Source organism: Urocitellus parryii, chromosome 4 (assembly GCF_045843805.1).
Source record: "Urocitellus parryii isolate mUroPar1 chromosome 4, mUroPar1.hap1, whole genome shotgun sequence".
Taxonomy (NCBI): Eukaryota; Metazoa; Chordata; class Mammalia; order Rodentia; family Sciuridae; genus Urocitellus; species Urocitellus parryii.
This window is the reverse complement of record NC_135534.1, coordinates 192,589,318-192,609,275: the sequence shown is the minus strand read 5'-3', so window position 1 is coordinate 192,609,275 and position 19,958 is coordinate 192,589,318. Positions and strand designations below refer to the sequence as shown.

At 43.6% G+C, this 19,958-nt stretch overlaps 1 protein-coding gene across 1 annotated transcript in view; it reads left to right on the top strand.

The window, feature by feature from the left end:
• The window catches only part of Tnc (tenascin C), an 84,704-nt gene that overhangs the window by 40,771 nt on the left and 23,975 nt on the right, over window positions 1-19,958 (top strand). The window contains 9 exon segments of the mRNA XM_077797970.1: window positions 3,050-3,322; window positions 3,832-4,104; window positions 4,704-4,976; window positions 7,406-7,678; window positions 9,969-10,241; window positions 11,498-11,530; window positions 11,533-11,769; window positions 14,198-14,473; window positions 18,366-18,638. Of these exon segments, the coding sequence (XP_077654096.1) occupies window positions 3,050-3,322; window positions 3,832-4,104; window positions 4,704-4,976; window positions 7,406-7,678; window positions 9,969-10,241; window positions 11,498-11,530; window positions 11,533-11,769; window positions 14,198-14,473; window positions 18,366-18,638 (2,184 nt within the window).

Sequence of the window (19,958 nt, the reverse complement as noted above, 5' to 3'; positions counted from 1 at the left end):
CTCATAAGTGAACAAGGAAGCGGTGTCTCCTCAAGTCAGCACTAGGTCATTGCCATCTTCAGGATGGTGGGAATCGAAAGATTTGAAATTGACACGGCCAGAAATTCCTCAGGGCCAGCTGCTCAACCCACCCCGAGCACAGACATGGGATTTGGAAATTCTGATTTCCCAGGCCCACTGACATTGTTCAGAGGGTAGATTCCAACGCACAGCTGTAAGAAAAAGACAACAGCCTTTTCATCAAGAAATGCCAAGAAAGTCAGTGCGGAACTGTTCAATGGAAACACTTGGCTTCTGGGGGCAGGAAGCCCACGGGGTGTCATGAGCTCTGGAAATGTGGACTCAGCACTCATGGGAAGCCTCTCGGTGGCCACCTAAACTCCATCCGCTCTGCTTTCCTTCATGGTGTCCCCTCCCTTCATCACTCCCTTCCCTGTCTCCTTCATTTCTCTACTAATCTTACTCACAGAGCTGCACCTTTGACTTCTCTGACTGGCATTTGTTTAGTAGAGGGTTCTGGGCAGATGCCAGCAGCACCCGCTACTCATGTGGCCACACACTCCTCTCAAGTGACTGATGTCACTTGCCAACTGACACCTGAGCCAGATGTGGCCCCTCAGGTCATGCTTTGCGTACCTATGTGCTGGGTCAAAGTAAATTCTAAAAATGAAGAAAGCTGAAGGATTATAGGTTGTGCCAATAGGAAACAAGGAAGAATGTTCCCCAGAATTTGGAAAAGTCTGAGTTAAACCAGTGCTCCTTCTCAGTTACCCTACCCTCAAAAATGGAGAAATAGCCAAAAATTTTGGCAGAAGATCATCATCACCATGACTACTGCTATTTACTGACGGACATGGAATTACGTGAAAAGGATGTGGGGGTCGAGTTCTGAAAGCATCAGTGACCTACACAAGAGCTGTTTCAAAGCCTCATGGATTTGGGATTCTCATCAGGAAGACACATTTTCTGCTGTCTGTCTGCTCTTCCCTTTCCATCCGTCTTTACTCTAACAGCTTAACATGTGATCCGTGACCACCTCCTCCCTCCTCCAGGTAGGGACCTCTCCCCATATCCTTTGTAATCTGGAATCTGAAATTTTTATGATGGGTAAAAAAATAATGTTTTATGTCATATTAGAGATTAGGCTTAAAATACAGATTCCTGGAGAGGAAAGATGGTGTCTTCGTTCACTCAAAAATATAAATTGCCAATGTCAGATAAGTTTCTGGCAATGATGTTGAAAAGCAGAAGAACAAAAAAGAGGAGAGCCAGCCAAGAAGGGGAGTTTAAGAGCCACAAGATCGAGTTTATTTTTGCTTAGATTTGTTTTTGTCCTGCATCTCTTTACGCATGAGGACTGATGGAATATTTGAGGGCAGCATGCTCCTGAGGTTAGTTATGGTTAAATCCCAAAGTCAAGGATAAAATCCTATCTGCAGGTATCATTCCTGGTCTCACAAGGGCCTGTGTGCTTAAGGGTAGCAGATTCTCCTTTCTTTCCCCAAATATAGACACATCAGCTTGAGTTTGGGGTCCTTTCCTTCTCATGGAGACAGTGTCTAGGCAATTGTGAACTGTTATAAAGCCTTGGGCATGAGCACCAGGATATGAATTGGGTTAAACGAGGTATCCATGGACTGTAGTTCAAGATCAGGTATCACACATGTTTTCTGTACACAGCCAGATGGTAAATATTTCAGATTTTTCAAGACAGACAATTTGTCGTAACTGCTCCACTCCTTGTCACCCAAAAACAGCCATCGTGCATGTTTAAGTGAACAAGCATGACTTTGTTCCAGTGGAAATTAGTTTACAACACCAAAATTTGAATTTCATTTGATTTTCATGCATCAGGAAATATCATTCCTGTTTGGAATTTTTGTCAGCCATTCAAAAATGTAAAAACTGATGTCACTTGCCAACTCCCACAGGGGCCGGCAGGCCAGATGTGGCCCCTCAGGTCATGGTTTGTGTACCTATCTGCTGGGTCAAAGTAAATTCTAAACAAAGAAGAAAGCTGAAGGATTATAAGCCTTGCCAATAGGAAACAATTAAGAATGTTTTCCAGAATTTGGAAAAGTCTGAATTAAACAGATTCTAGAAAAGACATGCTTTTCCCTCTGAAAGGATGACCTTGTTCAAATTACATGAAATGTTTTCATGTAATTAAATGAATGCTATCATGAACATATAGGGCTCATTTGAAATTAGCAATGTGAGGTATAAGTACATAAACTATTTATTCTTTTGAGTGAGTAAATCCAGCTCCTATTCTCTTGTTTACAGTATCCCTTTCCAGAAAAATTTGTTCTTCCTAGGTCTTGTAGAGTCTCTTTAAGCTCAGCCTCAGGCCCATGACCCTTCTTTAGGCACACTCAGACAAGTGGGCTTTTGCCGAAGTTCTGTGTCAGATGAATAAAGAGGCTGCAGTCCGTTTTAATTGAGCTCAGTAAGTTTCATTTCTCCCAAGGCCTCAGTCTTTCTTTCTGTCCAATAAGGGACCCCTTTTCAAATGTATGTCACCTTTCTCAGGTCAGTCTTACTAGTAGAGTGTTCCTTTACCTCTTGTCCTTACTGAGTAAACTGGTTTGAACCCTAGAAACTGGCAAGATTCCCATATGGACTTCAACAGAACTTCCAGGGGAGATGGAGGCAACAAAAGGAAGGGGCAGGATCTAAGAGCAGCCAATTATTTCAAGGTACAGAAGGCTGGACCAAGACCCAAGGACAGCCAAGGGCCACCTTCCTATAAGGAGATATATTCTCCAAAGTAATAATGACTCACATAGATGAAAAGTTTCCTAAGTCTTCAGGACACAGGTCGATAGGAAAATACATTTCCCAAACACAAACCCAAATATGCATGCAGGTCAAACAAGTACTGTATGATTTTTCTCTTGGGGTTTTACTGGGAACAGCATGGCTAAGGGATGTCCTGAGCAAAATCCTGCACCTGGACTCCGAGGACTTTGCATCTTTGGCGGCAGGCCTCAGAAGAAAAGCATTTTGAGGAATAATTTAACTGACCCCATCTCTGTTCATTATTCAGACAAAGCCCCTGCACTGGAAAATCTCACGGTGACTGAGGTCGGCTGGGATGGCCTCAAACTCAACTGGACAGCCGCTGACCAGGCCTATGAGCACTTTGTCATTCAGGTGCAGGAAGCCAACAAGGTGGAGGCCGCTCAGAACCTCACTGTGCCAGGCAGCCTCCGGGCTATGGACATCCCTGGCCTCAAGGCCAACACCCCTTACAGAGTGTCCATCTATGGGGTGATCCGGGGCTATAGAACACCCGTGCTCTCTGCCGAGGCCTTCACAGGTACTTCTTACCTTTACACCTACAGCTTCTCTTTCTCCCAACAGGAAACTGCCCGTGGATAATCAGGCAGATAATCTAGCTTTGGAATGGACTCATTTTGCTATAGGTCAGAGTGCCATAGAGTCCAATAATGGACAGCAAGGCTCTCAGCACAACTCCAAGGCCACCTTAACCATCACTCCGCATACCAACCCCTTTTGAAACTGTACAGAGCCTATTCTGTGGGACTCACCCTGTGGCCTCAGGAAGGGGACTGACTGCAAGGGAGTTAAAACACTGTGTGTAAAAGGAAAAGAAGTCATAAATAAGTTAATCCCCACATCTGATGTTTAGGGCCATTCTTTAATAATTAGAAAACAAATAGTCCCCAACCTCTCCCTCTGCTCTTCTCTTAAAATTTAGAAAGCTGCATGATGCATGTTTATCAAAGTTTTTAAAAGCCTATTCCTGTGTTCAAGATTCCCTGCATCTTGGTGTGTGATTTAAACCAGCTCTTTGTCCTTCTCCAGGAGAATCTCCCAAATTGGGAGAGGTCACGGTGGCCGAGGTGGGCTGGGATGCCCTCAAACTCAACTGGACTGCTCCAGAGGGGGCCTATGAGCACTTTGTCATTCAGGTGCAGGAGGCTGACACAGGAGAGGCAGCCCAGAACCTCACCGTCCCAGGAGGGCTGAGGTCCGTGGACCTGCCTGGGCTCAAGTCAGCCACACGCTATAGCATCATCATCCGCGGGGTCATTGGGGACTTCAGCACAGCCCCCCTCTCTGTTGAAGTCTTGACAGGTATTCTAGACTAATTCACTCATTTGCTCCATCCCCCTGTATCTGCTCAGGAGGAATCAAGGCTCTCAAATGGGTTTAGCCCCTACCATGTTGGGGGAAATACCGGTGAATCATCTCTACTTCCCAAATATCACATCCCTTATTTGGCCGCGTCCTCATTGTAGTCTGGTAGCCAGTCCCATGGAAAATTCCACCTATTCTTCATTTACAAAAGTGAGAGGTTGCTCTTTCCAAAGCAAATTTCAGTCATAATATCTAAGGAGTTGGAAAGCACTACTTGTAAGTGAAAGAAAGAAAATAAAATAGCTCTGAGCTCATGCCAAGCACACACTCAAGGACACTCCAAAACCCTGTTTGTATGTCCAGAATGGAAGTGGTGAACAATTTGTAAAACCACCTTTCATTCCCAAGGGTTGCACAGAAAAACCCCGGCTTTAGTGCCAACAATGAGAGCTCGCTCAACACCGCTGTAAATCAAGCATCTGCCATCGACACTAACCAGACAGCTCATCCCAACCTCAGCCAAAATGCCATCTCACCTGGATCCTAGCATGCAATTGCCTTTTTTAGTAACCCAGCAACTTTATGTCCTTATGCAGAGGAGGTTCCAGATCTGGGAAACCTCACAGTGACCGAGATTAGCTGGGATACCCTCAGACTGGACTGGACCACACCCGATGGCATCTATGAACAGTTTATCATTCAGGTCCAGGAGGCTGGTCAGGTGGAAGAAGCTCTTAAACTCATGGTTCCTGGCAGCCTGCACTCAGTGAAGATCCCAGGCCTCAGGGCTGGCACCCCTTACACAGTCACCCTGCATGGGGAGCTCAAGGGCCGCACTACTCGACCCCTTGCTGCAGAGGTCACCACAGGTATATGACCCCTTCCAGACCTGTTGCTGGGATAGAAAATTCCATACCATGTAGCAGGGTATCCTCCTTAAAAGTGGTTGGCAGGCAGCATGAATCTGTAACTCAGGAAGGTTTGAGCTGGGATTCCACCTTCCTGGCTGAATATTCTTGGGTATATCACTTTGCATCTCTGAGCCTTTTCTCGTCTTCAAAGCAGAGATCACACCCCTACTTTGGAACACTGTCATGAGCATTAGTGAGTTCATGAATGAACGTGCTTATCAAAGTGCCCATGGTGCAGTCAGTATTGAATAGCAAATGGCTAAATGTGTCATAAGCAACAGTTTTATTGAAAAAATAGCACAACAGCAGGACCATGGCACAAGGATAAGGGAAGAACTTTCTAAAAAATACCTTATCAATATTGGCTTTAGAGTCACTAACGTCTAGCTCCTAGTCAGATGGCTACAGAATCACTCTTGGGAATGATCTGGTCATCTTCAGTTGAAAGTATCCACATCTGTCTCCTTATCAGATATTCAGGATAAGAATATTTCCAAGAAAGGATAGTACTTTTTGAGTTCTTTGTTTGTTATTCAACTTGGAGAGAGAAAATAGTTCATCTCAATTTGTCCCCTGAAAATAGGATGTTCCATCTATCATAGAAAACTGTGAACTCTTCTTGAGGTTTCTAGAAATAGCTTCAAAAAGTGCTTTGGGCAAATGGGCCAAATCTGTGATAATCAGGTTTTTCTCTAAGCCCATGTCCCTTGTATTTTACTTATGCACAAATTAGCTAGTTCAAATAAGTTGTTTTTCTTGCTCTTATATGCCAAACAAACTTGGTCATTGATAGAAACCACACAGGATCTCAAAAATAAAAAGGTGATGTTATCATTTACCTCATTTGGCCAAGTTATTATCCTGTGTTTCCTCAAGTACCTTTAAACAAAACAATAGCACAAAAGGTCTCTGAGAAATGTGTGATTGGGTGCAGAATGAGCTACCTTCACAGTCTACAAACTTGTTTTTAGCAATAAAACTTCTTTAGCAAATGAAATCTCCCCAGGAAGCCCTCTATATGACAGACAAAGAGCAGTTCTTAGCTGGGAAGGAAGAGGGAGATGCCTGCATCTGTGTTCCAAAGAAGTCCTTCCAGCAAAGTGCCAGGTCTGTGTGGGGGACAGTTTGAAAACAGACCCTCTAACAGGAAGAGTTTGCTCAGACTCTCCTGGCACACTCTTCTGATCCAGGGATACCTGAGAATGAAGCTCCCCCACCTTTGCAGGAGTGGGGGCGGGGGCTGAGATCCCTGCAGATATTTTGCTCCAGAACTTCTGATCCATAGCCACTTTAGTTTTAAGGAGAGAGGCTGAGAAGTTGCATTTAACCCTGAGAACTATCTCATAAAGCAGTGGACTTTTTTTCTATACCCGAATGCAATCTTTTAAAATCAGCAATAATAACGCCATTCGATTTCCTTCCTACATCATATGAAATTAATAGTGGGCCCTGTTCTGCACCATTTACTGAGAAAAAATAGTCATTTTTTAATAGAAAGTAGGCACACACATTTCACAGGAGCACCCCCGTAGTGTGACACAACCATTCTTCACTGAGCAGCAAAAGCAGGTGGGAGGAGAGAACCAAGCAAGAATCCAGTATGTAACCTCTGATCCCTGAAAACGGAGGGAAGTCCAGAGATTAAACATTGTGCTTATCCAAACTTGAGACAGCACATAATTTATAAAGCCAGGAAGAGAGTTGGTGGCCAATACTGAGGTGATCTCTGACTCCAGGCCATGAGAGGAAGCAAGTCAGTCCCCCAAATGACTGAAAGTTCCAAGAAGAAATACTTAAATAATGACTGTTTTCTTTAGCTGTCACTTGTAGGTCATTCACTCTGTGTCAGGTAGGATGTGAAGGGATTGATTAAAAACTATTATATAATCATCACACAAGCCAATGAAATGGTCCTGTCAGCATCATTGAAAGATGAAGAGAGAGGGGCTCAGAGAGAAGCCAGGTGACATGCCCAAGATGACTCAGCCGGCAAATTACAGTGTTGGAATTCCTACCGAGATCTGCCCACCTCCAAAACCTGCACTTTCAACCCCACTTCCCTCCACAGACCCACCCTCTCCATGCTTCTTAGCCCTTAGCAGCTGGCGATCCATGCTCAGGGCTGCCAGGGGGTTGTGCATCTGTACAGACACCTTGGCTGTCTCAAGGCCGAGCCATGCAGAGGTTCCCCTTTCTGACCATTTTCAACTCCTGCAGAAAGATGCAGCCAGAGTACCAAGTTCAAAGCACAAGCACCCACAGACCAGGAATCACCCAAACAAAACCCTCCTCTCCTCTTTCTGTCTTTCCTGGAGTTGGGCCGTGGGACTTGTGGCTCCTCATTTTCTGTTTGCAGCACTGACAAATACCTCTCTGTCCTTCTTCAGAGGAGCTCCCCCAGCTGGGAGACTTAGTCGTGACTGAGGTCGGCTGGGATGGCCTCAAACTCAACTGGACAGCCGCTGACCAGGCCTATGAGCACTTTGTCATTCAGGTGCAGGAAGCCAACAAGGTGGAGGCCGCTCAGAACCTCACGGTGCCAGGCAGCCTCCGGGCTATGGACATCCCTGGCCTCAAGGCCAACACCCCTTACAGAGTGTCCATCTATGGGGTGATCCGGGGCTATAGAACACCCGTGCTCTCTGCCGAGGCCTTCACAGGTACCTTTTCCTCCACTGTTCATGTTTTCTTCCCAGGGTTCTCTGCTTCTTCTCCAAGAGATGGAACAGGGACTCGGCTTCTCTCCATAACTGGATCCTTTCCATGTGCCCTTGGCGGCTGGCCATGCATGCTCAGAGACCTCCCTGTGGGCTGCACCTTTGTCTGGAAGCCTTTGCCATGGCTGTGATGAATACTGTGGAGGCTGCCCTTTCCAGCCTCCAGCCCCCGGCCTCTCTCCCATACCTTACCTGGCCAGTCCTACAAGTACGCCTCCTTTGCATGATGGCTTTTTGTCTCATGGATTAAACCTGATGCTTTTAACTATCCTCTCCAGTGCTGGAATATCACTAGAAGCCCATCTTTTCCAATGGTGAGGAGTCACGTGTTATTTCTTTAAAGAGTCTTTTTGCCGCTTGACAATGGTGCTTTACCATCTCCAGACCCTCAAGGGTATGGGTCCTGCAGTTCTTGCATTTAAGAAATGTTTCTTTAAAATGCACTGAACAGAATAAGAGAACTGAATTGCCCTCCTCCAGGCCATTCCCTCAGATACTGAGTCATTGTTACAACATCAAATTAGCCAACAGCTAGACCAAAATGAAAAAAAATAAATCATGCAATTATGACTAGCAACCATACCAAAGAGAAAGCCATTCATTAGCAGAAGTACAGTCAGCAGCATTTGAATTAAGGAATGTCCCAGGCTATGAAAGAGCTGGTACCCTTCCTGCTGTTTGAATCAAGGGTTGCTCCCTGGAGTGCTTGGTCTTTAGAGGGCGAACTCCCACCTCTCTTCACCCTGCTCCAGTTACCAGGCTTCACTGTTTCCCTGGAGGGTGTTAAAGTGAGTGGCCTTCCCACCCACCACCACCGTTTTCCATTGCTCATCTTTACAATGTGCCCCAGTTGGTTTGATGCTCATTGAGGCTGCTCTGCCTTGCTTTGCAAATCACTGTCTCCCTTTTTATATAATTATTGCAACTGAACTTTCACAGCAAGCCTGTACATCCTCATTGATTTGAAAGCATAGATCTGCAATTTAGCCTTAGTCATTTCAGTAACCCTTACTGAGGAACACAGGTGACCACTGCATGGACAGTGACCCAGAAATACCTAGGAATTGTGGTGGTGGCTGCCCTGAATTTGCCCGGGACCTTTTAACCTGACATCCACAAATCATTTGTTCCCGGAAGGCAGACAAATCACCCACCATCTGATCTCTCCCGCAGATCATGTGGTTTGGATTCCATTGATGTTTTTATGTGTGTGTGTGTGTGGTTTTTTTTCTTTTTAATGACAGTGACATTCTTACCTCTGATGAGCTGGCAGATAGGGAGGAAGGGCCATAATTCCATCTGATCTGTGTTTCAACAGATCGTTGGGTTGGTCTCAGAGACCAGGAGCCTCCTTCCTTGCTAAACATCACCAACTTTTCAAAGTTGCTCCTGCTCCTGCCTGCCCTATGTGTGTTTATTCCTGTTGCAGGACCATCTCCAGGACAAAATATTATTTCCTGGCTAAAAAGAGTTACCGAAACTGCCTTGTCTTGGCTTCACACTCTTGGCTGGCGATACAATGCTAGTCCTCTTGGAGCACACAGAAGCGATTAAGAGAGTGGACCAGCTATTTTACCAGAATGTGAGAACAGCTGGCTGGCCCTTATCTGAAGGATGAAAACAATATATATATATATATATATCGAGAATTACACTGAGAAATTTGCCAATCCCTCCAAGTCACAAAAACAGAAGCCTCCAGGTGCCACCGCGGGAGGCTGATGTGTCAGAATGACTTAGCCTTCATTTGAATAGATGGGAGCACCCTCAAAGCAAAGCAAAGGATGTCTGGGGAGGCATCCAAGTCATCTTGGTCTCCTGAGTGTAGTTCAAGAGACAGGAAGCTACCAGCACTTCTGTATTTTGAGCCATGGCCACCAGCCCTGAAGCGGCACTCTTGGAGACAGGTGCAGCTGACATACAGCTGCCGCACTGAGATCATCCAGCACCTCTCTCTCCAGGGATCTCACAGGGCCTGATCATGCATGGCAAGTGCAGAGAAGGGAAACCTCATCTCCATGCCTTCCTTTCTTAACCTGTAACAAAGTCCCTTCTTCTCTCATTGGCACTGAACGGTCACCGAAGCTTCATTTCACCATCACCCCTAACTGTGGAATCTCTCTCCCCAGCGATGGTTTATTAACAACTTCCATCTTAAAACACAGAGGAATAATTAACTCCCATTTATTTGTTCCTTCTCTCCTACCCTCCCCCACCCCCTTTTTTTTTTCAGCCAAAGAACCTGAAATGGGAAACTTAAATGTTTCTGACGTAACTCCTCAAAGCTTCAACCTCTCCTGGACAGCTACTGACGGGGCCTTCGAGATCTTTACCATTGAAATTATTGATTCTAATAGGTTGCTGCAAACTGCGGAATATAATATATCTGGGGCTGAACGAACCGCCCACATCTCAGGGCTCCCCCCTAATACTGATTTCATTGTCTACCTCTCTGGACTTGCTCCCAGCATTCGGACCAAAACCATCAGCACCACAGCCTCCACAGGTACATGTGCGTCCCCCGGGTCCTCGGGCTTCTGTGCAGGGTGCGGCCACTCCTGCTCACCCATCAGAGCACATGCCGGCGTGCTCGCTCTTTCGTAATGTGAGGTTGGAGTGACATTTCACCTAACTCTCTTCCAACAGAAGTCCGTCCGAATCGTGGATTGCCATAAAGCCATGTGCCTGGTTATCCTTGATCAGGACACTTTTGCAGCACACAATGTAGTTTGGTCCAGATGGCCATATAGAATCTGGAGAAAAGAATTCTCTCCTTTGGTAACTTAAAAGCTATCATGAGAGTTGCCCTTGGCTTGGAAAGATGTCGACATCATCAATGAATTCTTCAGAATTGGATTTGTATGTTATCTCGAGGGCCTTTGTCTTCCTACAGTCCTAAATTTTTTCTTACCCAGATATCCCAGTGAGTTAAGGAAACCGTTGTTAGTTTTTTGTTTTAAATTGGGAAAATGAAGAGAAAGAGCATAGATTACTTATCAGGTGAATGTAGGAGACAGCCATGCCATCCGATTACCCCAATTTCAATACCACTTCCAAGGGGAAAAGTCAGATCATGCTTTCTTCCCAAAACAGTGAATGGTACGTGACACAAATAAAAGTAGAATGGCCATCTTCAAACAGGAGGCTTAGTTTAAAGAGGAGTAAACTGCTCTCACTCTGGATTTGTGGCATGTGTGCCCTATGCCACATGTTCTGCTGTTCAGTAATAGAGAATCCTATGGGGATTTAGAAAGGAGAGCTTTATCCATTCAAGATAGCACTCTTAGCATATTTCAGATAATGCATTCTCTTAATAGGTAAGCTAAGACGTCCCAAAGTAAAAACAAAAATGATATTTAGAGAACAAACTCTGGAAACTTTTTCCTTGTAGCTCATAAATTAAGGGTCCATTTTCTGGGGAAATCCAAGCATTGTAGCATCAATAATTATCTATCACTTGAGTGACCCCTGGTTGAGGGAGGGTCTGTCCTCATTCTACATGAGATTTCAAATGGTTTCAGGGTGGTCAAGGCAAGGAGCCAGCACTGTCTAGTTCCCATCTCAGCCAGATTACAATCTAACAAATCCTAGGAGAGAATTAGTCAACCGTATGAATTTGGTTCAAATTGATTTTCAACAAGACAAGTCACTTTCCTGGAAGATACAGTCTAAACGTTATGGGTTTAGCCTCATGTGTTTTGATCTTGAACTTTGATAGTGTATTAAATTGATATGCTTTCGTATCTTTTCTTATTGCTTTAGTAGCCAAATCTCTCCTTAGCCATCTCACTGTCTCCATGTGACCTGGGGCAGTGTGTCCATCTTGCAGAAAGCCCAGGAGCCAGGCTTTGATAGCCTTCTTGTAGAATTTAGTAATTCTGACCATCCCCAGGAAACAGTGGTGCGCTCTGTGCCCAGGGCATCCCAATGCTCGGTCATCACCAACCTCAAAGCTGCTTCTAATTACACAGCCCACCTTCATGGGCTGATTGGTGGGCAGTGTGCTCAGACCCGGATGGTCCAGGCAACCACAGGTATTTCCCGTTGTGGGTTCTTCACTTGCCATTGAACTTCCTCTGAATCACATCCCAATGTCAACCCACTTCTCATCCTCCTAGTTCCATGAGTTCTTTTTCAAGTTTGATAGAGCCAACCAAGTCACAGTTTGAAAGCTTTAAAATAGCACTTACCCCAAATTAAGGAACTTCAGCATCTGACCTCTTTCCCCTAAAAGTGCACTTGCTCCCCCTGCCACACTAGTCTGTCTGTCTGTGTGTATGGAGTTAACGTGACTTGCTCTGTTTGAATTTCTAAACCATCCTTTCATCCGATCTTGAATAATCCTTTCCTTTGCCACCCATCATCATCTGCCTGTGGTCTGTCTAATCAAAGTTTGCCTGTGTCGTATGCAAAGAAAAGGTGTGCATGTCATTTTTGATTCCTTGATCAGAATGATCTACAGTCTCTGTCTAGCAGAATTTTAAATAATGGTGCTACTAGTGGGCTAAGAAGAGAGACTTAAGTCACAATCCAAGAACCACCGTGAGAGGACCTAGTGGTCTCTTCTTGTTCTGGAGATTTCCCTTTGCCTGGATTCCCCACAGACTGTTCTTTTTAATATTTATTCTGTCAAGCATGTGTTGTCACCCATTCATGTCTGTTCTGAAATGTCAGAGTCCTCTTTCCATCCACCATCTTGTCTAAGTCTTGGTGCATGTGGTGAATATTCAGTGCATTTTTTGGGAACAGGTCTCTTTTCCTGCAAGTCGACAGCATGTCAAAGAATTACTCCAAAGGGTTAGAAATGGTGGGAGAAAAATGCCCCTTGCTTGCATGAAACACTCACCACACCTGAAGTAGCCTTCTCTGTCTGAGTTTTTCCTCGACTCTTACAGTTGAGCTTAATTGTACCTTCTGGGGATCAGATGAAGGTAAAACTAACTAAGAACCCAAATCTTATTCTGCATGATGAATATATTAGTACTGCCAGGTTTTGTATGTGAGCATGAGAATAATCTCAAAATACATCCTTAATTTAGGATATTGCTTCTGTAGCAAAATATAGGCAAAAGAAACAGAGCTTGGAGATTTTATCTTTTGTGTGGTTAAAGAAATTTATGAGTGCCATAGCTCAAAACTACAGCATTATTAGCTTCTCAAACTAATTGATAACATAGGAAATTCCTTGTCATTGCTTACCTCTATATTCTGTTTCTGAGCCAGATCTTATTTGCCCTTAGAGACCTTAGAGCATCAAGTCATGCTGTATAATTTTGCAGTTTATCCAAGGGAGCCCCTTCTTTCCTCCAAATATTGGAGCTAAAGCAAAACAACACCCAGGACCTTGGAAGTAATAGTCTGCCTCTCCCAACACTAAATTCTGTTCCACTGTTTCAATCCGCCAGAATATTGCCTCTAAAATAGAATCTGGGTTAAACGTATATTAGTGTTAGTGATATTTGTTAAATGAGCATTTGGGAGGTCAACCTTACTTGCATTTCTGTGGAAAGAAGCCATAAAGCCCCTTATATTGAATGAGTGGCTCTTGCCACTGATTGTCCAGAAATTAAGGGACAAGAGAAGCTTATCCCAGGTAGAATCATCCATCTTTCAAAATTATGTAGTAAGTAAATTTCCTAATCAGAAAAGGCAGTGCTTAGCTTCAAGTTTCCCTTGGCTTTCGCATCCACCAAGAATGGAAGCCATTTTCACCTTCACGGTATTTGAGGTGAGATCCAGACTTTTCTATAACACATACATTTGGATTTCTATGCCATTGCAGAATTTCTCTGACATGGATATGAGCCTTTAATTTGTGCAAACCTAATAGATCAAAAGAAGACTAAGATAACTCCAAAGGAGCATTTTCTAAAACATTGCTCAGTGGAACTGTAGCTCTGTGGGATATTCCTGAGATGGGGTATCATTGATCAATAAGTTCACAAAATGCTTGAGTTAACCAAAATCAAATACATTTATTTATAAACTCAGCTTTTTAGAGCCTTTCAGATGCTAACATACTCTGTGAGTTTCTACAATAGAATATAATATTCAGTGTTGACAGTGCATTCATGACCATGAATCTGTCTTTTCTTAGAACATCTTATAGGGCTAGTGTCCCACTATAGACTTTGGAAAGTGGAGTTTAATACTCTTACATTAATCTTATGTATCTCTCTAATGGCTTCTCTGCTTTTCTTCTTATGTGACTAAGGACATGGCCATGCCTATAACTTAGAAGAACACAAATCCATACTTGCAGAAAAAAGCAATGTATACTCTGTTGTTATAATCAATGTTAGTAAGTATCAAGGTTAGCATGTTAGCCTAACATACTATTTTTTTTCTGCAAATATTTGGAGATATTGATGCATTTGTGTTCTGCGGCGACATTCTGGAGAAATATTCTGCTTCTTCTAATAATGTCTCTTTCTCCCTCTCTCCATGTTCCTTTGCCTTCAGAGCCAGAATCACAGTTGGGCACGCTAATTCTTAGCAATATTACTCCTGACAGCTTCAACGTATCATGGACCACTCAAGCTGGGCTTTTTGCAAAAATTGTTATCAATGTGAGCAATGCTCACTCGCTGCATGAGTCCCAGCAAGTCACAGTCCCAGGAGATGTACAGCAAGCTCACATCTCTGGCTTGGTGGAGAACACTGGCTATGACGTCAGTGTAGCAGGGACCACCTGGGCTGGTGACCCCACCAGACCCCTCACTGCCTTTGTCGTTACAGGTATTCAGAGGTTCTCACTTGTCTGTCTGGAATTCTAACACAGGGAAAGGGGGAAAGAGAAAGATATTCTAAAGGAAAAATCCATCCAAATGCAGTCTATGCTCTAAATGTAAACTTCCATATATTTAATTATAATGGAAAACAATAGTTGTTTGTATTTATGAGATGCAAAATGGTGTTTAGATATAGGTATATGTTGTGGACTGATTTAGTTGAATTAAAAAAATGAACATATCAATCACCTCACCTACTTTTCATGGTGAGAACATTTAAAATCCATTTTTTAACGACTTTTGAAATATACAGTGTATCACTACTACTAAGTGTGGTCACCAAGCTGTGCCATAGCTTACTAAAACTTATTCCTCCTGTCAAACTGGACTTTGTACCCTTTGGCAAGCATCTCCTTTTTCCCTGCTCCTGCCAACTCTAGCCTCTGGTAACTAACATTATACTCTAGTTATTATGTTAAACTTCTTTAAAATCCACATATAAGTGAGATCATGTATTATTTTTTTCTGCACCTGGCTTATTTCACTTAGCATAATATCTTTCAGGTTTATCCATCTAGTTGCAAATGAAAATTTCTTTTTTAAGTCTGCATGGTTCATATAGTTAGAACATTTTCTATATCCACTCGTTCATGGATGAACACATAGGTTGCAAAATGACATTACTCATTAATGGCTGGGACACCCCATGTCAACTTCTAAGTGAAGAGATTGCTGAGGCTTCCAGAAGGGACAGATGCTTCACAGCTACTGTGAGGAAACAGAAGCATGTTCTCAATGGCTATATAAAGCTTTCAGGGAGTTTTCTATACTGTAACATTCACAGTTGGGAGACACCATCTAACGAATAAATTCTTAGTTAGTAAAGGCCTATGACAGGGATTTTGTCCATAAATCATGCCATTTAAGGCAGTTCATAAACTATCTGTCCTAAAAATATAATAATCTATCTTAAGAAAAAAAAAGAGAGAAACCTATTCTTAAAATTGACAAATACAGCAGATTAATGAAGATTCACCCTGAGATGGCAGATAAATTATAAGGTTAGTTAAAATCTTACCCATCTGTCAAATTTGACTTCTAACTTCACTTTGATTTACATCAAGAAACGATTATCTATTTTCTACATTGATATTATCCCAGATCCATGGTAAAGGCTAAAAATGGTGTGCTTTTACCAAATCCCTAGCTTGAAAATGTTTAAAAGTCTCTTGTCTTCCACTAATGACAACTTCTAGGAGACAGACTTTGCCATCTGACTTTCACACTAAACAAGTCTTTCCCAGGTCTAAATTGCTCTAATTAAGATATGTTAATAAGGACAATTGAATAGTTTCCTGGAGGTGTTAGGGTGGCCTGGCAGAGTGAGGATTTGAGATCAAGCCTGTTTGGTTTCTAAACCTCTCCCCCATCTACTTAGCTACATACCCTCGGCAGGTTCCTTATTTGTTTGAACCCCAATTCCCTAAGTAAGGCAGGAGGACACCCACAGGTGCCTCTGGTATCCTGTCTCAGGGATGAAGCAGATGCAGTATAACTACCTGGATGTACTTCAGTGGGTGTGATACAGATGTCAGGTCTTTTCTGGTGCCTCCCAAAAGTATGAGGAAAGTCATGTTCTCAAAAGTAACCCGCAAGGCCAGGTGTAGCTCAGTGGTGGAGCCCTTGCCTGGCATGCACAAGGCCTTAGATTCCATCCCCAGCATTGCAAATAAGTAAGCAAATACAAAAAAAAACAAACAAAAAAAAAATGCCCAACGTGCCTCCATTAAACACTAGTGCTATGCAGTCATGATTTGCTTATCATTTGCAAGAGAACCCTCGTTATCTTACATTTGAATGTAAGATTAAAACGTGGCTGCATTTACTATCCTCTCCAGTTATTGAATGTGAATTAAATTATTTAGTTCAGGCTGCACAGGCAGAACTTAGTAATTCATTAAGGAGCTTGGAAGAGCAGGTGTGAGGTGAGCTTCTCACTGCCCTGGAGGAGGGGAATGGCTACAGATGCCATCAGGACCTTACTTGTAGCCCCTTGCAGGACCTCCCACAGAACAGAGAGGAGAGAGGGAGGCTGGGAGACCTGGTCCCAATAATAGATCCAGTGACAGCATTGTCTCTGCTAATCCGGATGTGAAAAGACTCAGCATTTTAAAAGAAGTATATTTAAAAAGAACAAACCACCAATAGGAGGGACTTGAAAAAACAAGCCGGGGATTGACTAATTAGCCTGAAAGCCTTCATTTTCCTTGGAATTCACTGCTTGGATGGCTAGGAGGTGCAAAGAGGCTGGCTATCAAATAGAGCCCTAAATAAAACCCAGAGGCCGAATTTGAGACCCTTGCCTTGCAGAAGCCATTTGGACTCTGTATGTGACTTCACCTTTGCCTTTGATAGAGTTGATTCTTGGGAAATCTATACATGGGGGGGGGGGAATTCCTCAAAATAAACAGCAAGTGTTGCAAAATAGGTACAGGAAGCCCAAGCCACAGCAAAATTTAACTCTCTGCTTAGGGAATGAGGGCATTTCTTCACTTTTTCATTCAGTCACCAAACATTTCTTTTTAAGCACTTTTTTTTTTTAACATTACATTGATTAGACTGTCAGCATTAGCGCAAGGTCGTTTATCTCTTTGAAAGTTTCCACTTAGCCACAGTGGACAAGAAAGATCTAAATTAGGTGCACTAAAGCAGCCTTGGCTGTGGGATTGCCATCCCTTTCCCCCTCTGCTCAGAGATCAATATGCTCAGCATTACACAGTACTGCTTACTGCAGAGGAGGCGCTGGCCTTCCCAGTGGTCCTCCTGTGCTTCAGGACTTGCCAGCACTAGGGCGGAGGTTGCGGGCAGGAGTACTCATTAGACAGCAGCCTGAGCAGGTGGAAAGAATATAGAACTGGGGGTCAGCAGACCCTGCTGGAACCCCGCTTACCACCTTGTGGATGTGGGATCTGGAGAAAGCGATAGCCTTTCCCTTTCCTTAGGTGTCCTGGAGATTGAGGGGTAAGGTGGCAATGTGTCTACCTTACAATATCACTGGGACAGATAGGATAATGAATGTGAAACCCCCTCAGCTGAGAAGTATCCATAGAAATTTAGCTGATACAAGCTCACCCTTTGTATCACCCTTGTGCATGAAAAGACCCCTGGCAGCTGAGAACTAGGAGCACCTGGGGCACAGATGTTTGGTGAAGGAATGAGCAAAGGATGGTAAAACTTGTTGAAGGTCCAGATATGTCCTTGTTTTCTAACTCTACCCAAGAAAATGAGCAGCAAAAGAATTGGCAAATCTTAGGATTTCTTATTGGACCCAAACCTCAATTTGTTAATTTTGACACATTAAAAAAAAAATAGCTGATGAGGATGTGCCGCTGATTGGCCTAATTGATTTGATTCAAAATGTGAGTTAGAAGTAAAATGTGAATTCGAAGTAAAATAGAAACCTACGAAGTAAAAGAGGAGCGTACTTTAAAAAAAGAAAGCAGAAAAAAGTTAATTGGCTTCAAAATCAGAAACAGCACCTAACCCAACACAGACATCCTGTTTGTATAGACAGAAATGCGTGGTCTTTGGAATCAGACTAGGCTGGAAACCTGCTCCATCACATAATAGCTTGTGACTTTGAGCAAGTCATTCATCTGTTTTGAAACTCAGTTTTCCCACCTGCGAGCTGGGAGTGATACCCACCGAATAGACTTGCTAAGAGCATCCTACTAGGTAACACTCTCTGGCCCCGGGAAGCTCTTCCTGGACATTTGTTTTCTGAGCGTGTAACACAGCGAGTGACGGAGCGGGTGTCTCTGGTGTGCGTGGAAACCTGTGCTCTCCCGGCAGAGTCCCCGCTGCTAACCTGAGTTGTTTTCACCCCTCCCTTCTTTCAGAGGCCTTGCCCCTTCTGGAAAACCTAACCATTTCCGACATTAATCCCTACGGGTTCACAGTTTCCTGGATGGCATCGGAGCATGCCTTTGACAGCTTTCTAGTCACGGTGGTGGATTCTGGGAAGCTTCTGGACCCCCAGGAATTCACACTTTCAGGAACCCAGAGGAAGCTGGAGCTTAGAGGCCTCATAACCGGCATTGGCTATGAGGTTATGGTCTCTGGCTTCACCCAAGGGCACCAAACCAAGCCCCTGAGGGCTGAGACCACTACAGGTATTTCAACTCAAGTGAGCCATTCTCTCCTCTCCATGGTCCCCCCGTGTCATCTGTCTACAGCGTCACCGTGGTTTTAACCTCCTTGTCCATATTCCCACTTAATCCACAGATGTGGCCTGTTCTTTCATGTCCTCCCACACCTCCCCTTGTCTTACGCATCTAATGAGCACTCCTCATTCCCATCCCAGAACGAGAAGGTGGAAATCTTCCCTCTTGGTGTTCCCCAGTCCCTTAGCCCGGTCTTGTGTGTGCTTACTCTGTATCAAGCTCCCTATGATCATCCTGGCTGGTCCCCAGTTACATTTCCGCCTTCTCAAAGAAAAAAAAAATATACCAGTGAGTATATTTTAAAAACATATTCAAAACCTTGACCATCTGGAAGTCTTAACTGTGATCTAACCAACTCACCTAGTAGGTCTTGTCATTGGAAAACTAAATCGGAACTTATCACATGGGTAAATGCTAACATCAGAAAGGTTTTTAACACAGAACTAAATCCATGATTTCTTCAAAATTTAAAATTCCTAGAGAAGTATAGCATTAACAATTTTAACAGTCAAAAACCTAGATGTTTCTCACAGTCTATTTCTAGAGATTAGTAGCTCCATAGACCATTCGAAGGTCCTGCTTGGTGAAGGAATTGCATGTTCAAATAAGTTTGGAAGCATTGAGTTCAAGTCAAACAGGAGCCTTGCCCACAAGGCTTTGTGGAATAGCCTATGGTATATTTCCCAGGGGGCTGTATTTCCCAAACTTCTTTGACAAATGAGTATCTTTTAAGGAAGAGGATCAAATAGACGTAATTGGATTTTAGCACACTTTGGGAAACCTGGCTCCAAATTTACCTTGATCCTGAGTTTTTTCTAGTGAAGGCAATCCAAGATGAACCCCTGGGTCCAAACAATATATCTCAAGAGGTTCCAAGCCTCAGTTCTACAATCTGAACGCTGATCTGATGGTTCCAATAGCAAGAAAGAACAGAAGTCAAACAAACAAGAAAATCAGGAGTAGGAGCCTTCTTTAGTAAATCAGTCGGCTCCAAGAATAGAGCATAAAAAGACCCAAGCATTTAAAAAACCATTTTGTTTGGGCTCAAGGGAAGTGTATCAGAGTCATCCTGGGCAGCTCTACAGATGGTTAATGCTGGTTTATTTGTCTTTTCAAAAAGAAAAGAGAAAGGTCTCATAGCAGATGGGCACTCAGCCACTGGAAGACGGAGAGCGAACATAAACAAGTACTGGCTCTGAACTTATTTAGTAATGCACGGGAGGGGCCGGAGCCGAGTCCAGATGTGGGTTTATAGACGTGCTTTCAGAC